Here is a 21,417-nt window from a genome sequence, read left to right as displayed (position 1 = left end):
GTGTGTGTGTGTGTGTGTGTGTGTGTGCGTGCTTCCACCAAGTGGCCACTTACAGTCAACACACAGTACACACTGGCGACCTTGAATCCAGGAAAATCTCTCATCTCCTGCGACCTTGACTGAGTGGTAAAACCAAGCGCCAGGTGATTTGGGGAGACCTGTGATAACAACAGCAAAACCTACTGAAACATTTAACCCTTTGACCCTTGAGCAAAATTTGAGCTATTTCCAGCAGTAAGCACTTAGGGAAGAAATGTTCCACAGATTAAAAAAAAAAAGGAATTGTCAATAGGGAAAAGAAAATGACCTGATAATTAGCTTAAAAAGGAGAGAACAACTCATTAGAAAATTATCAAATAAATCAGGACAAATATCAAGACAACTATATTTATATAATAATTGCATATTTAAAAATATATTTATTTAATTATATATATTTATTATTTTATTTTCTCACTTTTTTCCAGGTCATTTCCTGTTCTTGTTCTTTTACTTTGTTGTTGTTGTTGTTGTTGTTGTTGTTGTTGTTGTTATTTTTTACGTAATTTTCTCATAACTTTTGCACAAATTTCCTGTTAGTTTTTGGGCCATGTCTTGTTAGGATGCTCATTGCCTTCTTTCCATGTTTTTGACAGAAATGAAACCAATTTGCTCAAAGGGTTAAAGGTATCAGATTCAATGATGATCTGAACAACATAGTCAGTTACCTAAAAGATCTAGTTCTCTGACCCCATTTCAACAGAGGCACAGAGACAACGGTAAACTTGAATTACCACCTCACGATTGTATGCCTCTGCGTACCAGTCATGTAGCACTTACAGTTTACTACCAATGAAAAAAAATCCGAGAAGTGCTCTTGAGATATCGCATTCACAGGTCAGTGCGGAGGCATAGAAAAGAAAAGTTCTTAGATTTTGTTCACGAACTGGCTCCACGGCCACCGCCGATTCAACAAGCTCAAACCTTGGAATTGGCTGGACCGTTGGCTTGCTGTGTCATGGCCTTTAAACTGATTTCTACACTATGCACCAAAATTAAAAGTTAGCCTTTATTTATCTATAATATTGTTCACTCTCTATTTTCATGCACCAGTGTGTGTATTGTCATCTTGGGTAGTATAAATCAAGCAGGGACATATCAGTGAGTTAAAAAAATACACAAAAAACTACATATTGCAACTTGGAATGCAGGTTAAAAATCTTACTTTTTTGCAAACTTCACAGGGACTGAAACATAGCAAAGCTGAAAAAAACACTGGACACGTGTAATTCATTCAACATTTTTGTTTGACACTTTTGTTCGATACCCCCGTGCATATACTGTATAGCTGTATATACTTTGTCCTGCATGGTTATTGTCTTTGTTTTGACTTTTTGTTGTTGTTGTTTTTCTTATGATTAGTTTACAGTGTCTTATTTCCTGTTTGTTACATAACTGAATTTGTAAATATGCTTGAGCCATGTATGAAAAAACTGGGGAAAAAACGAACACACACACACACACACGCACACAAACAAACAAACACACACACGCACACACGCGGGAGCTGTTCGCCTCTCAGGGGGTGTGGCCACGGCGACTTGGGCTCGTGCATCAGCCCTGAACACAGCTGATCGTGACGTCACTCGTCAACATGGCGGACTGGAATAGAGGTATTTGTTTTTTGACACGTACTCACTTCTTAATATTGAGCCATTATGCGCCTTCAGCAGTACAGAACTAATGTAACAGCCGTGTGAAGGAGTATATAAGCGAAATGATTTATCAGATCAGCCGTGTGTTTAATATCTACTTCTGTAGTTACTTCATTTAGAGGCGAGCACACTGGATCTTAGCTAGCAGGCTAACTAGCTGAGGAGTTTAGCTTTTCAAACATCACACAGGTTTTGACTGCTGTGAACGGAAAAGTTCGCGTTAATCTTGCGTTATTTTACGACGCAAATCAGAGATAAGATGATTAATATGTGCTTAATATATGCGCACAGTTACCATTTAACATTCTGAGTTATGAGTAAATTCTGTTATGTTTGTCACTGTGCAATAAAGTTGGCGATAATTGTTCTGTCAACATTTCCTGTAGCTCCTCTAACAGGTGCTGTGTCTCCGTCGATATTTGTGTCCCCTTATCTAAACTCGACTCAAACCCGAAGTTTTTTATGGTTTGATACTTATAGCATTTGTCACTTTATGGTTTTATTACCAAGTGTGTTTATTATTACTTTAGCACTCTTTTTACTTGAAACACTTACATAATGCTATTTTATATTATTTAAATATTTTATTTATATATTTTATTTATCTTTCAGGCCTGTCTGATATTTATATATTTTGCTTTTTTTTCTCCAGAGGGAGAAAATAAAAGTGTTGTAATGGCCAATTGAGGTACCAGACTTAAACCTAGAACATATGTGTCTGAAACTGAAGATCTAGATTCACCGGTGGCCCCCCAGAATCATGGAGATTAAAAAAACTGTCTGTGTCCCCATGTGCAAAGGCTGGTGTCCTCGCCGCAGTGGCCGTGGGTTTGACTCTGACCTGCGGTCCTTTGCTGCATGTCATCCCCTTTTTTCTCTCCCCATTCACACTTGAGCAGCTTTATCTTGAATAAAGGCTAAAATATTTTTTTAAAAATCTTAAACAAAAGATTGTGTGGAAGAATGTGGAGGAAAGGTTGATGTCTTCATACAGGGAGTTTCCTAAAATCTGGCATTTCAAACACATTTTGTGTGTGTTCTTCCACATTAATGGACATAACTTTTTTGTGGATTGAAATGTTATGATGTCTTTATCTGTATCGCTATATTAAGTTAATATCGGTGTCTGGTGTAAATTTCATGTAAATAGCTGAATTGGAAATGTTTACTGACAGAAATGTTGATAAGTTGATTACTTATTTCCCCCACTGAATATATTAACATCAGTTAATGCAAAAGTTAAGTGGCTACAAGTCTCTGCAGGTCATAGACCAATGGTAGAGATCTGCCACACACTTTATTATTTATCCTTCTATAATCCTTTTAAAGTGTCAGACTAACATCAGAGTCAATGATCATGATAGTTAGAATAGAAACTGGTAAAATAAAGTGTTCCAGGTTTACTAACTGATTTACATGTTGCAGCAGGCGCAAAACACTGCTTTATTCATTTCATTATCAAATCCGCATTTGTAAAATAATGGTATGGATGTGAAAACGGAACATACTAAGGACTTCACGCAGAAATAGGGTGTCCTCAACAACCACTGTCTCATTTCTAATCCAGTTTGTTTGTGGGTCTCCAGGTCATGGCTCGGTGGACGACATGCTGGATGCTGAAAACAAACGGCTGGCTGATAACCTGGCAACCAAAGTCTCCAGACTGAAATCTGTGAGTCACAACCGACATTTGCTCTCTTCTTCTATAAGTTTCCTGTATACCCATATACACCTGGCACATATTGGGCTATATAAATAAAAATCAAATAAACTTGTAATTCTTGTCTTAGTGGAGAGACAGATTTCTGCGTTCTTTATGTTCTCGTTTCTGTTGTGTAGTTTGCCCCCGAGATAACTTAAAGATTAATTTAATGTCATTATTTAATACTCTTTTAGAAATAATACAATTCTAAATGTAAGACCTGTGTGTTTTTAACTACATTATCTGTGCTGTCTCTAAATCTGACAGCTGGCATACGAAATCGACAGAGAAGCTGATGATCAGAACGAGTATCTGGACGGCATGGTTAGCGCGCACACACACACACACACACACACACACACACACACACACACACACACTCTGAAGCCTTGGGACTTGGCATTTATGTTGATGCCAACTGACACTCTTCACCCACCCAAACACAGTTATAGACCAAGTATGGCCCCTAACTGTTAGTTACCCTTTCCCATTGTTTTAAATATAGGCGGTACTGACTATCTCTCCATCCTGAAGTTTCCTGTATAGTATTGGAATTACTTTAAGTCCTGAGGCTGTCCTGTAGGCACCACTAAAAATGTTCAATAAGTCATTTTTAAATGCCGTTTGACTCTGCATCAAATATCTGTTTATATAGTGTTATACCTCTTTCCCTTTTCCTGTCAGGACTCAAACTTCTTAAGTGCAACGGGACTGCTGAGCGGCAGTGTAAAGCGTTTCTCCACCATGGTCCGATCCGGCAGGGACAACCGCCGGATCCTCTGCTACGTCTCTATTGGCTTGGTCATAGTCTTCTTCCTGCTTTACTACATGGTCTCCAGGATTCAACGCTGACAGTAAAACTAAGATCAGCCAGGAGCTGACCCACATTTTATAGGCTAAAATCATCTCTGTGGCTCTCCTGTACAGGAAAAGACTTTTTATTCTGCACCAAAGTAAGAAAAAAAACAGGAAGTAGACAGAGAGCTTTTTTTTTTTTTAAATCGTTGAACTGACCAGCAGGGGGTGCTGGCGAGCTCGCAGGGGAAACTGTGGCAGGCATGGTCATATCAAAGATGGTGGAGTCTATTTAAAAAAAACAAACAAAAAAACATGCCTGGACTTTGTGAATTTTCAACCCTGCACCAAACTTGTCCCTGTGTGCTGCAGCCAGGAAGTCCTAATGTGGGCGAAGAGAAGGTGGAGCCTAAACATAGCTCAGGTGGGAGAGACGCCCACCACAAATAAGCATCTGTGTCTTGGGTCCAGACTATACAACAATCTAAAAGTCTAGTGTTGAGGATTTAGTGGCATGTAGCAGTGAGGTTGCAGAAATGACACATTTCCTTCATGTAGGAGAACTACGGGAGAAAACATGAATGGCCCTATGTAGAGCCAGTGGCCCTTATAGACACCATATGGCCACTGCAAAGTCCCTTCTTCATGGCACATGTTTAACATGTTTACTCAAAACCAAATGACAGTGGCATCATGGCGCTCTAGTATGTTATTTTAGACAGTGTGCTGGCATTGTGGAATCAAAAGAGGCATGACATGTTACACAACAGCATCCGCCTCTAGTGTGACATATAACATACACATTGCCAGCGCTGTATACACAACAACAAAGGCATAACATGTCAATAACAATCACTTACCGTCTCTGGTACATGGTGGCTGATCTCGTTCCTCTGCTCGGAGGATTATGAGCTCCTGAATCTCATTGGGCCTCATTCACCAACCATTCTGCAGAAAAAAATTCCTCTTAAAACCCACTAATGCAGTTTTTACAAAGATTCTGATGTTCACCAATGTTTTTGGTATTTGGGATTTGTTCTTGGATCGGACTCTTATGCACATTTTGTGCTGACATATCTGTGAAGAATGAACTCACGCCTAAAAATTAATCAAACCCTCACTCCCATGCTGTGACACAGACACTGTTTTAGCCTGTTTTTTAGCCCTGTCACTACCTCCCTTGGTGACTTAAAGGCGAGGCAACTCTCTCCTCCCTTTCTGCGATCATACCTTTTACACACAACGGCAAGGCTGTGTTGTGGTGCAATATTCCTGCCTTGAAAGGCGGTTTAAAGGTGGCTTTTGTTTCAGGCGATTACACACTAATGAGAACATAGTTATGAGTATTACACACTGGACCTTTAAAATAAGTTTTTTCTCACCAATCTGACCTATTCTGACCCTGCAGCAAAAGTGACAAAACTACTCAGAATTGTATGTTATTGACGAAAAAACACGAGAGAATGACTCATCGTGAAATCATCGTCAAAGTTTGATTGACGTCAGCTAGCATATTTCATTATTTCCCATCAGTATGAAACAGAAAAGACTTTAAAGATCCTTGTATCAAAACAGCTTCACCCAAAAATGTGACAATTCATATATAACTTTCTATAGTGTGGAATTAAGGCACAGCAGCTGAGAGCAGGAAGTGACTCAGCTGTCTGCTGCTGCCGGGTCGTCAGTGCACCAGTCGATGCCACCGTGTGTTGAAGGAATTTTTTTTTCACCTTAAAATTTTGGCAAGCATTTGTGTCAGCTGATAGTTCTTGTTAGCATTTGGTCAATTTTTTTTATTGTGATCAACAGGAGACAAGGCTACAGGCAAATACTCACACAGCATACTGTAACGTGATTTTATTTTATTTTTAAACTTTAAAACATCAAGGTGTTTGGTTGTTTTATTTGACTTGGATGAGCAGTTTTTGTTAATGGTGTTTTTGCAGTAAAGCTTCCCCCGAGTAATTAATATTAAATGTTGGGACCTGTTATGTTTATTACATGTATATATTATGTAAAATATTATTTTCTCTTTTTTATCCCACATTCAGTCTCAGAGTCTGTACAGCAGACCACCACAGAAAAGAGTCTGGATGAGATTTAAGAAGGTTAAAAAGATTTTCTTTCTCTATGTTTACATTCCAGCTGTTTGGACTGCAAATTAGCCTCAGCCAACATTTACTATTTTTATTATTAATACACACGTAATAAATTATTTTTCACTGTGGACCTTTTGGGGGTTAATTGCTGATTGTTGTTTTTTTTTTTGCATGATTTAAATAGTTTCAAGTCATTACGTATACTAAATATTTATATTTATTAATTGCACTTTTATAATGTAGTCTACCATTTAAAAAAAATGTAAACTATATTTTCCATCGTTATGACTCTGGAAGATTATAAAGACTTAATTTTGATAACAAAACAGGAATAGATTATATTTAAATAAAAGCCCCTATAGAACAAATTTCAATAACTACTTTTATCAGATAAATTTATGTAAATCTTTATTTTGAGAGATGGAGATCTAAATGTTGCACCTATAGACATAAAATGACTTTTATTTTTCATGGTTTGACCAAACCAGAAATAAAGACCTGACTGGAAAATACAGTCTTAAAGTTGGCGTTAAAGCATAACAACAACATAAAATCCTACTTTGATACATGATGAGATAATAATAATGAATGGCTAAACAGATAATAGAGGACATATTTGATGACTTTCACTTTTGATACTTAGTGTCTTGAGTGTCTGAGTATTTTGTGTATTAGTGCTTAAGAGAAAAATATGAATATTTCCCTACACACACACACATACATATATATATATTGATTGATGTCTTTGAAAAAAAAACAAAAACAGCAGTTAAAAACATGAATAACAAAAAGAAGAAAAAAATACATTTACGTAATCCTACTCCTTTAATTTCAAATCCAATGGAAAATATATGTAAATAATTTAATTTAATAATATATATAAATATATATTATTGTCTAATATATTTATATTAGTATCATGGTCCTGTCCTCCGCTGTGTGTCGCTTCGGAACAGCTCGTGTTTTGTCGGTAAACTCCGGTGCATCTCTTTCCTGAGACTTCATGAAAACAAACACTGGAGTGGAGCGGCCGTTCTCTCACCACTTTAAGCTCCCCCGTCAATTGGATATTTCTCTCACTGTCTTTTGTTCTTTAATTTGACGAATTATCGATAAACGGGTTTTGTGTTTGCGGCTCTCCTCCGGATAGTACCTGGTTCGGCTGCGCTCGGACCACGCTCCGCTCGGTCACATTCGGCTCTTGTCGTACGGCGGAGGAATGGACGAAGCGGACTCGGCCACGAAGGCGCTCGGGCTGGTTGAACCGCCCATCGGCATACCGCCGGTGGAGGTAGTGGGCTCGGATACCGAGTCGGAGGCCGAAGTCACCACGATGGCCGTGATGGCGGAACCGGGAAACATCGACATAGGAGCCGAGTCCCTGCCGAACTCAGACGAGGCCGAGGCGGCATTCGCAGGCAAGCTAGCAGGCCGCTGCAGTGCGGGGTGGCGCTAAAACACAGTGTGGTGAAAAATAATGGCAGTTAGCTTCACTCCGTGTTTTAACGTGGAGAGCACACATGCCTGGTGAAATTAACACTTCTTAAAGGTGATGGTGAATCAGTAAAGATTTTCACATGAAACAACACAATTGTTCAATCAGTTTTCTGTTCATATATCCATAAGTAAAACTACCACAATAGCTTATTTAGTTTGTAGTGTACAGCAACAGTACATACTCGCCAAACTTCGTTCAATTAATGTGAAACTAAAAGATTTGTAGACCTTTGGTGGCATATATCTCACGTAATCACATCGCACATATTCATTTTACTGAATTAGCATGTTTTCCCCAATTCGGCTTGGACTGATATAAAAAAAATCAAATTTATAAATTTGGTTGACACTGCTAACCCACGACAATACCTGAACTGGTGGATCAAGGTTAGCTGTTTGAAGCATAGACTGTATGCTGGAAGTCGATATTTGACTCAGTTAAGGTTTGCATGATGAATTGCATATATGCCAAACTGAAGAGATGTGAGAACCCGTAAACCAGTGAAATAAGAGATAAAGGCTATGCATTTCTACGGCTCTCCGGGAATTAAAATGTAAGATAGTGAATCTAGTGTGGTGAGGGAAATTTTTGTGTCAATTCTTCCGCAGGTGCCTAGGCTGGATGAGGGGTCGTAAAACAGCTGTGAATAATACATAGTACAGTATGTTGTAATAATACTACCACTTCTACTAATAATAAGGCAAAACTCACGTCTTTTTAAAGCAATGTTATGTTCTGCATTAGGGTGATGTCTGAAATGTTCACAATGCAGGAGAGTCAACGTGCAACCTGCTGACAGGAACCATTAGCTAAAATGTAAAACTAGAGCTTTCTTACTTAACCTTTTAAAACCTGAGCAAACTGGCTTCATTTCTTTCAAAAACATGGGAAGAGGGAGAGCTGGTCAACAACAGCAAGAAATAAGTAAAAAGTACAAGAAATTTATCTGAAAATTAGTTTAAAACAAAAAACAAAACAAAAAACACCCAAGGCAAAAGAAGATGTGGATAAAGTGCTTAAAAATTATAACAATTCAGCAACATAATTTTAAATATACAATCATGACGATTGTAAATATAGTTTTCCCTAGCTTTTTATATTTTTCTTTAGACATTTTTTCCCTAGCTTTTTTCTTCTTTCCATAGCTTTTTAAAAATCATTCTCTAAATCTACCAGTTTCTTGCAAGTTGAGGAACATTTCTTACCAAGTTGTTTATTGCCTTTTTTCCCCTTTTTGAAAGAAATTGCACCATTCACTCAGGGTTTAAAGGCAACTGAACACAGCACAAGAAAAGCGATGCTGCTCCAGGTTTCAAAGTGTTAAATAGACTGTTTCATATATGGTGAATGGAGAAGGTTATCTAGTTCTGGTGATATTTATAATTTCCCATTTTTATTCTATACTGTCAAAATACTGATTTTTAAATTTTATCTTAATATTACAAGAAGCTATAAAAGAGCAGAATTAGTGATACAGAGATGTATGTGATGATAATGAATATTCTCTTCTCGCTGATCAGAGGTGACAGCGGTGAGGGTGGGGGATGTTCAAGCTGCAGAGGACAACGTTTTCACCACTACGGTTGCCACGTCAGGAAGTCTCCCTGAACACGTGCTGGTAAATAAGCACATTTTGTACATTAATTAGAGTGTTGTATGTAGGAATGAGTCATTTGTACCCTCAAATGAATTTCACGTGTGCATAACTCATCCTGCAGGTGCTGATCTGTCGAATGCTGCTTTAGAGAAGTGGAAACTTTTTTTCCAAATTTAATTTCACTTGTTGATAATGGTGGTGGGGAGTGCTGTCTAAAGTCACTCCGAAGTCTCCCAAAGGTCCACTAGAACCTCCTGCACCATCTGTAACCTCTTATCCAAGCGTATACACTGTGTGTGTGTGTGTGTGTGTGTGTGTGTGTCACAGAGTGGAAGGACAACCCTGCAGCTGGGTGATGGTCTCAGTACCCAGAAGGCCACCTTGATTGTGGTTCATACTGATGGCAGCATCGTGGAAGCTACTGGCCTAAAGTCTGCTGCTGCAATGGCACCAGGTAAGTGTGTGTGTGTGTGTGTGTGTGTGTGTGTGTGTGTGCACGTGCGTGCGTGCTGCAGTACTGACAAGGTCCTGCTGTCTTGGAGATGTCCATATTGAACTCAGTTGTGAAGACACAAATGACATTAAGTGGCAGTTGCTTTGGAAGCAGCTCTGTTCTATTTTTCTCTATGAGACTGATCTGTGTCTGTTTGTTTCATCCTCCTGTGGTTCATTCAGGCCCACAGACCCCGCCCACCCCGTTGACCCCGCCTCAGGACAAAGACTCGTGCTCCAAGTACAACTGGGACCCTTCAGTGTACAATAACGAGCTGCCGGTCCGCTGCAGGAACACCAGCGGTGTCCTCTACAAGAACCGACTGGGATCAGGTGATCAACGCGCCTGTGCTGAGCATTGTTTCGCACAGAGGGTTAATAGTAAAGCAGGCTTATTTTGTATTTCATAAACAAGGTTTACATAAGAGTGACTGAAGTTATCATGTCCTCAGAGTTCCTCTGTGACAGTTGGTATTTACTGCTGCACTGTGAACATAAATCAGATTACTCTTCATGTTTGATTTATCACATTTTGAAAAGCTCTAGGCAAATAAATATGTAGAGCTGAAGTGTTTTTCAGTACAAACAAAATGATAAATTCTGATAATTTATTCTGCCTGAAAAACTGCATTTTAGAGACTTAAGTTAACACTGAATCATCAAACATTTTAATATTAGATCAAACATGTTCAGAATTATCAGCCGGTTTAAGACTGGATTTGTAAACCTCTCACATTACTTGAAAATTTGGGCCAAAATCGGTACCAACCAAGGTCCCAAAACTCCTGTAGTCTGAGTAACACTGTGCTTCAGTATACTCTGTTGTACTGTGCTCTTGAGTAATTTGTGCTGTAGTTTTTCCCACACTGACAGTTGTGTTGGTCTTCAGGGGGTAAAGGTCGCTGCATCAGACACAACCAGCAGTGGTTCACTCCCACAGAGTTTGAAGGTTTGGCGGGAAGAGCAAGCAGCAAAGACTGGAAAAGGAGCATCAGATATGCTGGCCGACCTCTGCTCTGCCTCATACAGGTACTACTTCTACTACCACTAATACTACTTCACTGTATTACTGCTGTGCTTTACCGTGTTACACTTTTTTCAGTTTGCATGCAGAGCGGCTGATTCTGAATGGAAAGCTGTTTGTGGTTTAACTTTGTGTGTGTGTGTGTGTGTGTGTGTGTGTGTGTGTGTGTGTGTGTGTGTAGGAGCGTATCCTGAACCCCCATGCTGCTTCCTGTACCTGTGGAGCCTGCTGTGATGACCTGACAGGAGTGAGTTAGTGGAGCTTGACTTAATATTTCTACTCCACTACATTTTAGTCTACTTTGCAGATTTAAATGATGAATATAAATCAACTATTAAATACTGATATATTATAATACACTGAACAATTGAGCAGTGGATAAAATAGTTAGAATGAGCTCCACCTTTTACAGCTGCTACATAAACACAATGAACAGATTAAAGTTGTTGATTTCACTGCTGGAAAGATGGTCTTAAAACTGTCTGGGTGATTCAGGCACTGGTTAGATGGAGGAAAGTTTACCATAGTTCATTTACACACCCGAAATCTAAAATTAGGCTTCCTTTACTTTGATTTGGTGGGTTTATGACTCCTGTTGGGATATCTGGTGTCAGGCATCACTTTGTCTGGCTCCAATTTCTGTGTACATTTTCTTCATTATGACCTCAATCAGTGTCAAACACTTTGGAAACAAAAGATGGACGTTTGCTGTAATTTTATATATCTAATTAAACTAAAGGTTTAATTGATAAAGTGAAGAAATAGCTACATATAACAATTAGTTATGACTAACCTGCTCAGTTCAGTCAGAGGGCAGAACTCAGTTTGTGTTTGTCTGACTCACTTTTTCTCTCTTCAGTGTGCGAAGGATGGAGCGACTGTGGTAGCAGAAAACGTCAGTATGGTAATTCTTTTCCTGTAACTCTGACCTCATTATCTCTACCTGGGATGAAATTTCTGTTATCTGTTTTCTGATTCAGTGAAAAGCACTGAGAGTTGATATTAAATGTCAGGTCAAGTTTTTCTTATTAGTAAGTAATGAAATATTGATTAACATAAAAGTATATTTTCTCAAGTGCTGTACAATCTGTAATATTCATTCATTTTGCAAAATAAGAAAAATACTTCAGCTTAGGTTTGACGTTTTGTACACGTTAACTTAGTCAATTAAAAAAAAGTACATTAGTTTGTGATATCAGAAATGAGCATGTCGGCTGATTCCAGTTTTTTATTTTAAAGCCAAGATCCTGTTTTTTTCTTTTTCTTTTTTTTTTTTTCTATTTGCTAATTTTCAGGTAATTGTCTTTTGTGTTTTATTTTAACAAATTTCTGGGTCATCTCCTGCAAAAACACCCATTGAAATATGTCATTTTGCATAACAGGATGTAACACATGTTACACAACTTTTGTTTCTTTTTTACTTCAATAAGTAAGGCAGGTTTATATTTAAGGTTTGGAAAAAAAAAACATTTTCATTTCATTGTTGCTGATTTAATTTAATTTAATTTGATTTAAAATAACTTCACTCTGTTGATTTTATCTGTCTCCTTCAGACTGGTCCAGTCCGCCTCTTTGTCCCATACAAGCGAAGGAAGAAGGACAGCGATCCTCCAGTCACCTCCCCAAAAAAGGAAATTCCTGTCACCAAGAACATCACGCTGACCCCGGGGACCACATGTACGTCAGGTGACCTCAGTCTGATGTGTGATCGGAGAAAACAGCTCAGCTTCTGTGTCACTCAGCGGAAGAAGGGAAAAGATAGTTTGTGTTTCAGGTTCAGCAGGTTTATGTCAGATTATTTCAGAGATTCATGTGCTCACAGTCACAGCTTGTTTTAAAAGTTTGAGAATTAAAGGGGATCTATGATGCTTTTCCATTTTTTTTGTATATGAATATAAAATGTTACAATGCCAGATGTTCATATTAAATGCATCCAAACATGAGGAAAAAGTCTTCACACCCACTCCATGCCACAAAAGTTTAATATAGACAACGTTTCAATTCCACGTGGAATTTCGTCAGGTCAGGATGTTTGAAAAATGGAAATCATGCCATGTAAATATAATCAATTCATGCCAACAAGCTGACAAACTCTGTGATGTCGACTGACGTTAATCATTTAAACTGCCCAGGTCGATAATAAACGATTCAATAAAGTGAAATACACTGTGAAATAAAAATATATTATAAAACCATGTATGTCTTCTTCTGTCCTCCACCAACAGTCACGGTGTCCCCGTCAGGACAGTTCACCACCTCCGGTACCTTGACCTTTGACCGCACGCCAACGAGTGACGCCACTGCTGCTGCTGCTGCTGCTGCCATCATCTCTGAAGGCTCAGCGCAGAGCGAGGTGTTTGCCAGCACAGCAGGTACCATCCATCACTGTAATCATTCACACTCCCCATCATCTGAAGTGTGTTTGTGTTTCATCCGCTGTTTCTGAGGGTTACACATGGAATTAAGACCAGAAGTATTAAACAGATCCAGCAAACATCCTTTTTTTTTTTACAGAACCATATTGCAATTACCAAAGACAAAAAACTTCTCATTATTATTATTATTATTATTATTATTATTATTATTATTATTACCGCTATATCTCATAGTTATGAAAAAAATCCTCAGAAATACAACAAAACATATCACATTGGGATTATTTTGATAGATATTGTGATGTGTGTCATTTTTGCATTTCAATTTCACTAAAAAAAAAATGATGATTTTTGCCAAGGTCTGATCTGAGATCTATGATCTGAGGGTGGGGCATCTCAGCAGCACCACGAGGCTTCATTTATAATGGTATATTGTGACACATCTTAAATGTATCGAGAAATTTCAGCTCCTGCAGACGGGATATTTCATCGGCTATAGGGCTGCGCAATTATGACAAAGTTGATAATCACAGTTATTATGATAAATATCGAGATCACTGTTATTCATCACAGTCATTCCTGTTTTTAGGTTCAAAACATTTTTCATTTCACTTTCAAATTTGAATAAACAGCACAGTTTTCACTGCCATGCTGTGCTGCATTCCTTCAAATACAAGTACAAAGTACAAATCTTTACATCAAAATAAGACCGATCCTTATTCACGCTGCATCTCCTAGAGGCATTATATATACACAGAGGTCTATCAAAACCTTTTACCCAAAGTTAAAATCAGCAGTGCACTGCACTGTCATGTAGTGCTACATTTCTGCTAATTAACAAATCTTTCCAGCAAAATCAGATTTAAAATACTCTTTGCATACAATTTGTTCACTCCTGTGACCAAACAGGAAAAAGGAAAGTTTTTCATACCGTTGCAGGGTGCTCACATTGCGACATGACAGCTCTTCAAAAGGGAAGGCTGGCTATTAGTGTAGGGACGTCTTGATTTAATATGCAGACAAGTTTTTTAGGGGCTAAGCATGCATTTTAAGTGACGAGATTACAGTCAGTCATGTTCATTTCATTGTGGGAAGACAAAATCATAATCGTAATTAATATTTAATTTTGTAGCCCTACTTGGCCACAGTGCTGTTTTGATAATAATGGATTAATTGTGCAGACATTCTTTGTGTCCAGACAAAGAATTCATCTTTCTTTGCCTAGTCCCTGACTTTTCAACACCAGCAGTTCATTCTGTGAAAAATCTCGACTGGATGTAAAAACAAACTCAGCTCTGTCCATTTTCAGGATATTTAATATGTACACTTCCTTAATTATCTGTCCCACAATCCCCTGCATTGCCACTGTCTTACAGCCTATCTGTCATCCTATCAGGGGTTAGGGAATCAGTGTAGCTGCATTCTTGTTGGTTGTCATGTTGCTGTAATTAGCTCTCAGGAGAGGGCGGCTCATATGACTGATTTCTGTGTTCGATCGGAACATCTTGCTTAAAGTACCTTCAGAGATTTCCCCCAAATCCTCAGTCCTTCTGTCAGCGTTCACTATCACTAGATAATATTGTTATTCATTTTTATTCCTGAGGCTGATATTTTAACTTCTAATCAGCTGACAAAACATTCAAACTCCCAATTTCATCCAGAACCCAAACTGTTTTTAACCATCACTGAGACTGTTGTGATTGGCTGGAAGGCTGCTAATTTTTTTTCATCTGACTGCTGGGCAACACACACACACTCGCACACACTCACACAGCAGTAATCCAGCTGTCAGTACTGTCTCTCTGTCCTTCACCCTGAGGTTAATGAAGCACCCTGGGCCTGGGTGTGTGCAGTTTCAGAAAGGATGTGCCTCTGAAAGTAATTTAAATATTCAGGTACAATCTAAAACTAATGTCAGATTTATATAGCCAATTTTTAAATCAACAAAAGATGAAGAAGCTGTTGGATCTTTTCTTCCTTCAGTTATTTTCATTTTTGGCAGAGGGACAGTAGGGGGCAGTGAAGTCTCTGCTGCTGAATGACAGCCACTGTATGAAGAATCAAAACCAGCAGACAGAATGACAGAAACATGTTATATAGGCTAGTGCAGTCCATGAATAAACATGACTTATATCCAGGAGAGAAGGACTCCTTGGGTTTTTAAAGGAACAGTCAGGGTACATACAGTGATAAAAAACCTGGAAAAGTAATGGGATTTGCAAATAACAATTTCCATGCCTGGAAAAGTTTTGGAAAACTGAAGATACCCTGAAGTTTTGGAAAAGTCCTGGAATGTTGTTGTACAAACAGGAGCAGCGGAACTTTGAAAATCCAACAATAACTTCTGTTTAACACTTTCTGGCTGCTATAAAAGCTGTGATTTTTGGTGATTTTTTAAAACATGTTTTAATTAAAAATCACCTAAAATTTTGATGAAGGCTCTGTTACGGCAAGGTAACGCAGTGAAACTTTTCTAAATAAAATAAATATAGCACAGGCCACACTCACACTGATATTGATTTTATTTTAGGGGGCTTTAAACTACTCAATGAAGGCTGAGTTTCCTCAGTGCTTAGCTGATTCTATGTATGTGAAGCCCCGGTTTTCTACCCCAAAATAATTTTAATAAACAGTTATGATTGTGACATGGTCACATTATAATATAGGCTTATTGTAGTGGACTTGAACATACTTCTGTCAATAAATCTGTTCTCTCCCAGTGCATGTATACTGGGACAAGGACAGTAGTCCAATTAATCCAATTAAATGGCCTAATCGAGCTATGACTGTAGCTTGCCTAAACTGTGCATGGAAACGTACTGATTGTGACAGTTTTGCAGCAGATAGGTAGGACAGCAAGATCCCAGTATAAGTCAATATTCTCTTAACGCTGAATTTACCTGTGAGAACACACACACAGTTTCCCCAGGACATGTTGAATCAGAGTCTGAGATGGATGTCCAGTTATTTTTGGACTCTCAGAGGAGCTCCGAGCTGTCGGTGACTCCACCACCAGCAGGAATATATTGTGTATGTAGGTCACGAGTGAATGTATGGAGGATGCACAGACACAGTGACCTGGTTGTGCTCAGACCACCTGCTGTTTTAGTTCTTCATGCTTCACTTCAACATTTAACATCTAAAGGACTGGTGTAGAGAAACCTTCACTGGAGACCTGCAGTGTTAATCGTACCTCCTGTGGTTCTGATGGAGAAAGGCTGCGTGCGGATTAGGCTTTCTAATGTTTAAGCCAATGTTCATCAGTTTGTATAGATACCTATACCCGCAATAAACATTTAAAGCGATAGTTCAGAATGTTTAAGTTGAGTTGGCCCTCTACTGAAGATGGGGTCACCAACAAAATGTCTTTTACTATATTACATAAATGAGTCATATTGCAAACACAAATAAAATGTTTGGTAGCCTACTAGTACAATATAAATAAATCAATAAAATCAGTTGCTTTTTTCTTCCCACAAGAAACATTTTGCTGCAATAAAAATGATTGACGTGAGATGAATCGTCACTTCAATATGAAAACTTTGTTTCCTTTGGGGATATAATTTACGGTTGAAAATGGTAATAAATTGCAATATATGTTATTGTAGCATTCAGCATATTGCAAATGATTTAAAATCACAAAAATATTGTATTGTTACTTGAATATTATGGTAATATTGTATGGTGGTTCCCACCCCTGCTTTTCAACCAGTCAATTGTTAGATGGAGGTAAAACCTGCATGTTCCTCTAGCTTATCTAAATTAACCTCAGTGCTCTGAATGCACTCTACCTGGCAGTGTTGTGTGTCCACCAAAGTGTGTTTATTTTCTTAGGCCAGTGTTTTTATGGCTCGTGTCAATCATCGTCATGGCTGGGCGTTTTCCCACTGTACATCCCATTCTCATGAACGCAACATCTCAAGAACTCTTTTAGGGAATTTCTTTAAATTTGACTCAGAGGTCCACCTGGACTCAACAATTAACTGATTAAAATTTAGTTGTCAAAGGTCAAGGTCACTGTGACTGAAGTTCTCAACAGGCTGGAAAAAAATGACATCCCAAACTAAACCGACACTTGTGAGTTGAAGCCTGAAACCGGCCCATTTGGTATCATCACCTAAAACACTGAGCCCGACCGAGCTCTTTCCCTCAACATGCACTAGTTGGCTTCTCATGCCAGGGACACACCGGCTGTGTGGCAGTTGAAAATGGACCAGCTCAGTGGCTCACCGACTCTCCACATCCCCACCAGAGAATCTCCCTGCTCCAGCCAGGAGGAAGGACAGAGAGCCCGGCTCCTCCTTCTGCCTCTGTGCCTGCAGAGTGAGGAGGAGAGGGAGCTGCTGAAATGTGAGATGATATCAGTCAGCCAATAAATCATTCTATCAGTCTATCAGTCCATTTATAACAACTGTATTATATGAGAGATTTACATTTCAAAGAAATAATAATTAAGTGCAGTGCCCATTTTGTAATATTATTCATTTAAAAAAAAAAAAAAAAAAAAATCCATACCCAGCCTGCCCAAACCCATTACAGAGGCATAAAACCCCGTGTATCAAAAGCACTCTAGCACTCCCAGATGGGAGTTTTCGGACCAGTGTCTTATAGCTGGCAAAAGTATGCCGTGGTGGACACACGGTCTTATGAAAGTCACACCAACGATTGTTTGAGCAGAGAGAATTAGGTGGGACCAGATCTTATTTACCAACCAAACAATCAACCAGAAGAAGTTAGCGCTGCCTTTGAGTCTAGGAAACTGCGATGGACATTTTTTAGAATTTTCCAGCATTTATTAAATAAAACGATTACCAAAAAAACATTGAGAGCTTAAATGACAATGAAAGAAGTCATTAGGTGCATCCCAAATAATGTTTATAGTAGTGTTTTTCTTTACTACAGATGTTCAAGTCTTCAGACAGCTGTAGTTTCTTGGTGTGAAACATTAAACTTTACTTGAGTGTTATGATCTCAGCTCCCCCAGTCTGATACGCCTTAAAGGAAAAACATTTAAAAAAAAAAACATGAACTAAAAACACACTGTTTTCTTCTCTCTCAGTGCTGACAGCGTTGCCGGCTCTGGCCATGACCCCTCAGCCAGTTCAGGCCAAGATGGCAGTGGCAGTGACAGCGGCGTCTCCATCAGCGGGGCTGGTGAGCGGCCTGGAGGTGGGGCCCGTAGGGGGCGCGGGGCCGGGGATCAACGAGGGCCAAAAGAACACGTGGCTGTACCTGGAGGAGATGGCCAACACGCTGCTGAGCAACGTCCAGCAGCTGAAGGCTTTGATAGAACAGGCTAAAAACTCTGCTGGGGATACTACAGGGGTCAAAGGTCAGGGAGGTAGGAAGGAGGTGAGAATACACACACACGCACGCACGCACGCACGCACACACACACACACACACACACACTCACACTGCACACTGATACACACATACACATGATGATCACAAATGAAAATGATAATGAGACGACTTTATAACTAAGTTACACCCTCTGTCTGTGCGTGTGTGTGTGTGTGTGTGTCTGTGTGTGTGTGTGTGTGTCTGTGTGTGTGTGTGTGTGTGTGTGTGTGTGTGTGTTCAGTGTGGTCTCCCTCAGTCGTTTCAGAACCAGATAACGTTTCAGCAGCCAGACGACTCGGAGGCCAAGAGGAGCTCTGAAATCACAGAGATCATCATCAATGTATGACACACACATACACACACACACACACACACACACACACACATACACACACACACACATTTACACACAGCAGACCATGAAGCACCACCCCAGTTGAAGAACGCTGGGTTTGATTTTTAGAAAATGTAAAGGGAGCGTATTCAGGCAAAAATAAGTAGCCGTCTGTAATATTTACTCTACTATGAGAAACCACAACATTCTGACATGTTTAACTGAGTTGTATCTCCTGTGTTTACACGTGTTCATGTGTGTCTCTCTGCAGCAAATGTGTGTGAACTGCGGCCGGGTGGCGATGAGTGAGTGTACAGGCTGTCACAAGGTCAACTACTGCTCCACCTTCTGTCAAAGGAAGGTAAGACTTACCTGAGCCATCCTCTGAAGTACAGCCATGTTTTTTGTTTTGATTGAACCTTTTCTTTTCCTCTAAGAACGCCTCTCTTCAAACCTTCATTTCATCATGGATATATGAAGGTATTTGTGTACAAAAATTCAAGCAAACATCAGGAGTGTCCCACTCCTCTGTTGACGGCTGTTTACAGTCCTGTAACGTTTTCTCCACCAGCCGCAGTCACCATCTCAACTCAGCTCCATGTTACATGGTCATTAACATGACCATTAGAGAAACTGCAGTTTTCAGGACTTCCACATTGGCTTCATTTTTCTAGCTTTGAAGCTAGCTAGTTTGCTGTTTGGTGCCAGTAGAGACTGGCCTTTGGTGGAGCATGCTGTGAACTATATCACCTCAATAAAGCATTTTCTTATCTTCGTAATAAAATATATATTTTTGACAATATTGAAAATCATACTGTCAGGATTTCTAAATACGCTGGTTTATCTTAATACCACTCCAAGCCTAGCGACAATCAGAGATACACACAAGTGTGATTCTTAAGTTACAAACAAAAACTTCTATCACAGTCTGATAGGCATTGATTGAAGTCGTATAGAAAACAATATGCTGATGTCAGGAATTAAATAAGCTTTATTTATTTGCCATTAGCAACATTTAGCTGGAGTCTTTACATAATCTGTTGTGTCTTTTAAGTGTGTGTGTGTGTGTGTGTGCGTGCGAAAAATAGTAATGTTACAGTGTGTAATGTGTAGAAGGCTTGGGCAATACCACAGAATTGTGGTATACCAGCGTATTTATGCCGCAGGTATATTTTTAAGAGTCATCATAAATTCGGGTGCTCCTTTTTCTATCAAACTCATTGTATCTAGTGCACAGCATGCACCACCAGAGCTCTCTAGTCTTTACTGATGGAACAGGCAGCTGAGCTGAAAGACACCGCGACACCTAAACAGATTTATTCTGATCAAACCAGAGCTGATGAGTGTTGAAACAGTGGACTTACTAACTAGATTGTTAACAAAAGTAACCCAGATGGTTTGGATGAGTTTTTTTTGTTTTTATTTCTGTCAATTTTGAATGAATGAAGGAGGCAAAAAGTCTTGTCAGTCTTCCGTGACTGAGAGAAAGCTGAGTTCAAAAGGTGTACAGTTGTATTTCTCTGTTTAATAAAGACAATAGGTGTGGGAAAATTACTTTTCTTCACATTTTGTGGGTTTCTATTGTGTATTTATTAGTCTGAAAAGCTTTAAGTACGTAGTGCACTGTTAACGACCCCTTTATGAGGTTGACATTTAAAAAGAAACAAAAATATAGACAGTTTGCGAGTAGACTCACAGATCGGCTTGTTTTTCACCGCAGGACTGGAAAGAACATCAGCATACCTGCTGTCAATCATCAGGGGGTGTGGCTGTTCAGGAGGAGGAGCCAATCACAGACATCGACATTGTCAAAGTGAAATGAAGGAGCGACAGTCCAAACACGAGGTCATCAGACAGGAAGTCAGACAGGAAGTCTGGATGGAACTTTTTATTGTTCGGAGTTTATCACTCCGAAAAGATGCTCTCGATCTCTTGAGAAAATTTAAATTTTATATGTGGAGAGAAGTTGAATGCTTTTCCTATTCACTTAAGTACAGTCAAAGGTCATTACCTCTATGATTATGTTTCATAAAGTAAGATCAAAGAGGTTTGGGCTGCAACTAAATTATTTTCATTATTGATTAATCTGTCACTTTCAACGTTAACTATTCCATGAATGACTTTAATGATGAGTTTTGTTTCTCATCTTTCCTCAGTGACGGTTTTCTCTCTGTTGTTTTATGAAAAAGTATTCTGCTGTCATTTTAACTCTCGATAAACAGTTTAAATCTCCGTCCAGAGACCGTCATGGCTATATAAAGGTCAAGCATATTAATATTTTTTTTTAAAAACAATAGAAATACAATTAAATTAACCCCACCTCACCCTGGACAATACTTAGAGATGAGTTGTCTTTTGTTTGTTAATAATGGTTCCTTTTTTTAGTATTGTTATTATTGTGAGTCATGATGAATTATTGTCTCAATCAAAATATATTCAGATTTTTAAAGGTTGTCTTTGT

The 21,417-nt window shown here is 39.0% G+C and overlaps 2 protein-coding genes across 3 annotated transcripts; both read left to right on the top strand.

Moving 5' to 3' along the window:
- The first annotated feature begins 1,518 nt into the window (after positions 1–1,518).
- Positions 1,519–6,418, top strand: bet1l (Bet1 golgi vesicular membrane trafficking protein like). Its single transcript, XM_042496222.2, has 4 exons — positions 1,519–1,652; positions 3,281–3,366; positions 3,664–3,720; positions 4,081–6,418. Exons 1-4 carry the CDS (start codon positions 1,634–1,636, stop codon positions 4,246–4,248), a joined length of 330 nt encoding a protein of 109 aa, XP_042352156.1. The 5' UTR covers positions 1,519–1,633; the 3' UTR covers positions 4,249–6,418.
- A 745-nt stretch (positions 6,419–7,163) lies between these two features.
- deaf1 (DEAF1 transcription factor) lies at positions 7,164–21,405 on the top strand. Of its 2 annotated transcripts, none has more exons than XM_088080171.1 (13): positions 7,164–7,708; positions 9,309–9,406; positions 9,713–9,839; positions 10,061–10,210; positions 10,767–10,906; positions 11,083–11,148; positions 11,761–11,796; positions 12,455–12,578; positions 13,127–13,273; positions 18,336–18,628; positions 18,864–18,962; positions 19,228–19,317; positions 20,677–21,405. In XM_088080171.1, exons 1-13 carry the CDS (start codon positions 7,510–7,512, stop codon positions 20,776–20,778), a joined length of 1,671 nt encoding a protein of 556 aa, XP_087936297.1. In that variant the 5' UTR covers positions 7,164–7,509; the 3' UTR covers positions 20,779–21,405. The 2 variants fall into 2 exon arrangements, with proteins under 2 accessions (XP_087936297.1, XP_087936296.1); XM_088080170.1 differs by having other exon boundaries at positions 7,174–7,708; positions 11,761–11,805.
- Positions 21,406–21,417: the final 12 nt, after the last annotated feature.

This window comes from Plectropomus leopardus, chromosome 7, assembly GCF_026936395.1.
Source record: "Plectropomus leopardus strain MGB_pleo_1.0 chromosome 7, ASM2693639v1, whole genome shotgun sequence".
Taxonomy (NCBI): Eukaryota; Metazoa; Chordata; class Actinopteri; order Perciformes; family Serranidae; genus Plectropomus; species Plectropomus leopardus.
Note: the sequence above shows the minus strand (reverse complement) of the source record. Positions and strands in the feature narration are given on the sequence as shown.

Bases quoted from the DNA above. Each gene is read 5' to 3' on its own strand.
- deaf1 (XM_088080170.1), top strand. From the start codon at position 7,510: ATGGACGAAGCGGACTCGGCCACGAAGGCGCTCGGGCTGGTTGAACCG. The intron at 9,840-10,060 runs GTAAGTGTGTGT...TGGTTCATTCAG, and splicing joins TGCTGCTGCAATGGCACCAG to GCCCACAGACCCCGCCCACC. The intron at 11,149-11,760 runs GTGAGTTAGTGG...TTCTCTCTTCAG, and splicing joins GCTGTGATGACCTGACAGGA to TGTGCGAAGGATGGAGCGAC.
- bet1l (XM_042496222.2), top strand. The intron at 3,367-3,663 runs GTGAGTCACAAC...TAAATCTGACAG, and splicing joins AAGTCTCCAGACTGAAATCT to CTGGCATACGAAATCGACAG. The intron at 3,721-4,080 runs GTTAGCGCGCAC...TTTTCCTGTCAG, and splicing joins ACGAGTATCTGGACGGCATG to GACTCAAACTTCTTAAGTGC.